Raw genomic sequence first — 1,750 nt, 5'->3', positions numbered from 1 at the left:
AGAGAAAGGGGTAGAGAGAGATAGGGGGGCGCATGTTGCCCTAGAGCAACCAACCAGACCCCGGCTGCGTCCATGCCATGACCTCGCTCCACCCTCCGAACGTCTGCTTTTAATCGTCTTAAAACAGTTACCTCAGGTAGTTTGTTTGGCGTTGTTAACCCAAGCCTGGGGCACAGAAGGGGTAGGAAGGAGGGAAAAGTGTGGGGGGAACGGTAGAAAGACAGAGAGAGAGAGAGCAGGAGGTTTTGGAGGACTTCCCTTAGATTTGGCATGACGAGGTTTTTCAAAGAGCGAGATGGATCGCGAGAAGCCGCACGTCTTGGAGCTGGCTGCTGCTGCTGCCGAGGCTGCCGCGGCCCTGACTGATGAGATTCCCACCCCTTTCCCTGCGCAGATTAAGATGGATTCGCCTCGGCGGTGGCGCCAGCGCTAAGGCCGCCCCGCCCCGCGTGTGCTTGCTCCCACAGAACCGGACGCGGCGCGGACTAAGTCCGCTGCTAGTGAGGCTGCTAGCTTTGTTACTCGCGGCAAGCTCCACACACGCACACGACTTACGGTCCCATACCACCCAGCACTAGCTTGCGCTGCCTGAGATAAACGTGGATCGTGCTGGCGGGGCTGCGGCCTTGGCTGGTCCCGGGGCCGCCTATAGAAGAAAACAGTGCAGCTTGCAGCGACTTACCTGTCCCTGCGGTCGGGCTCGAAGCCGTTCTGCAGGTCCCGCTCCGGGAAGCGGAACAGCGCCTCGCCCGTCACCACGCCGAAGAGCAAGTCGTAGCCCTTGCTGCCGAGGCCTGGCGGGAACAGCTTGGCGGCGGCCGCAGAGAACGCGCCCGGGTTGTCGTCAGAGTAGCCTTCGAAGACCTGCAAACCAGAACACAACAGGAGTCAGGTCGGCGTGGACAGTGAGGTTCTCGGCGAGCCTGAGCGGCAGGTGTCGCGGCCGCGGCTGGCAGGGGCGAGGGACGAGGGGCGGTAGGGGCGGGGAGGGGAGAGGGGGGCTGCTGGCAGAGCAGCCGGCCGTCATTCTGCCGCCGCTGAGACAAGTGATGAGTTTGAATGCAAATGCGGTCGGGACGGCGAGCTCTTCGGCAGTTGGCTAAACTGACAATGAGAAAATTACTCCCTTTCTAATTGTTTTCCGGGCCGACGCTGTGTGACCTCGCCGGCCGACCACTTTAGCGGGCGCCTCTGTTCTCTTCCTCCTAGATGAAAGGTTGTTCAGGGGCGCGCAGGGGGAAAGAGGGGCGCGGGAGAGGGCGTGAAAAGGACAAAGTGGCCCCGAGGAGACGGCGCGGCGGGCGGCGGCGCGGCGCTCCGAGGCCTGACCTATACATTATTCCCTTCGGAACTTCCACCTCGCTATGCATAACAATGCTATATATATACCTCGGTCTGCCCCGCAGGCTCCGCAGGACCCGCCCCCTGCCCGCCCCTGGCCTGCCCCCGACCCGCCTGGCTCTGGCTGTCTCGCGGTCGAGAGACTCTTGCGTCGCCGCCGCGAAAAAGTTATGCCGGATTAAGTTTAGCGAGCCGGCAGTAAGTCGCCTAAAGACTAAAGATGCACAATAATAACGGAGGCCACCGACTTTCCTGAAGGAGGGAGAGGAGGGGGTTTGGTCCGGATAGGCACCCCCGGGTCCTCGGCGGTCCTCGGGCCCGGGCCCCCTCCCCCGGCACTACTTGGGCGTCAGCTGCACCGATCAGGGCCGCAGGCCGCAGTGCGGGCCCGCGTACCTCCAGGCGGGCG

The 1,750-nt window shown here is 62.7% G+C and overlaps 1 protein-coding gene across 1 annotated transcript in view; it reads right to left on the bottom strand.

Moving 5' to 3' along the window:
• Nucleotides 1-1,750, bottom strand: part of LOC113215259 (neuroligin-2-like) — a 197,278-nt gene that overhangs the window by 28,350 nt on the left and 167,178 nt on the right. The window contains exon 7 of the mRNA XM_052277349.1: nt 683-864. Within this exon, the coding sequence (XP_052133309.1) occupies nt 683-864 (182 nt within the window). The remainder of the gene's footprint in view (nt 1-682; nt 865-1,750) is intronic.

The sequence above is a fragment of the Frankliniella occidentalis genome, unplaced genomic scaffold, assembly GCF_000697945.3.
Source record: "Frankliniella occidentalis isolate FOCC.00 unplaced genomic scaffold, Focc_3.1 Scaffold10, whole genome shotgun sequence".
NCBI lineage: Eukaryota > Metazoa > Arthropoda > Insecta > Thysanoptera > Thripidae > Frankliniella > Frankliniella occidentalis.
Note: the sequence above shows the minus strand (reverse complement) of the source record. Positions and strands in the feature narration are given on the sequence as shown.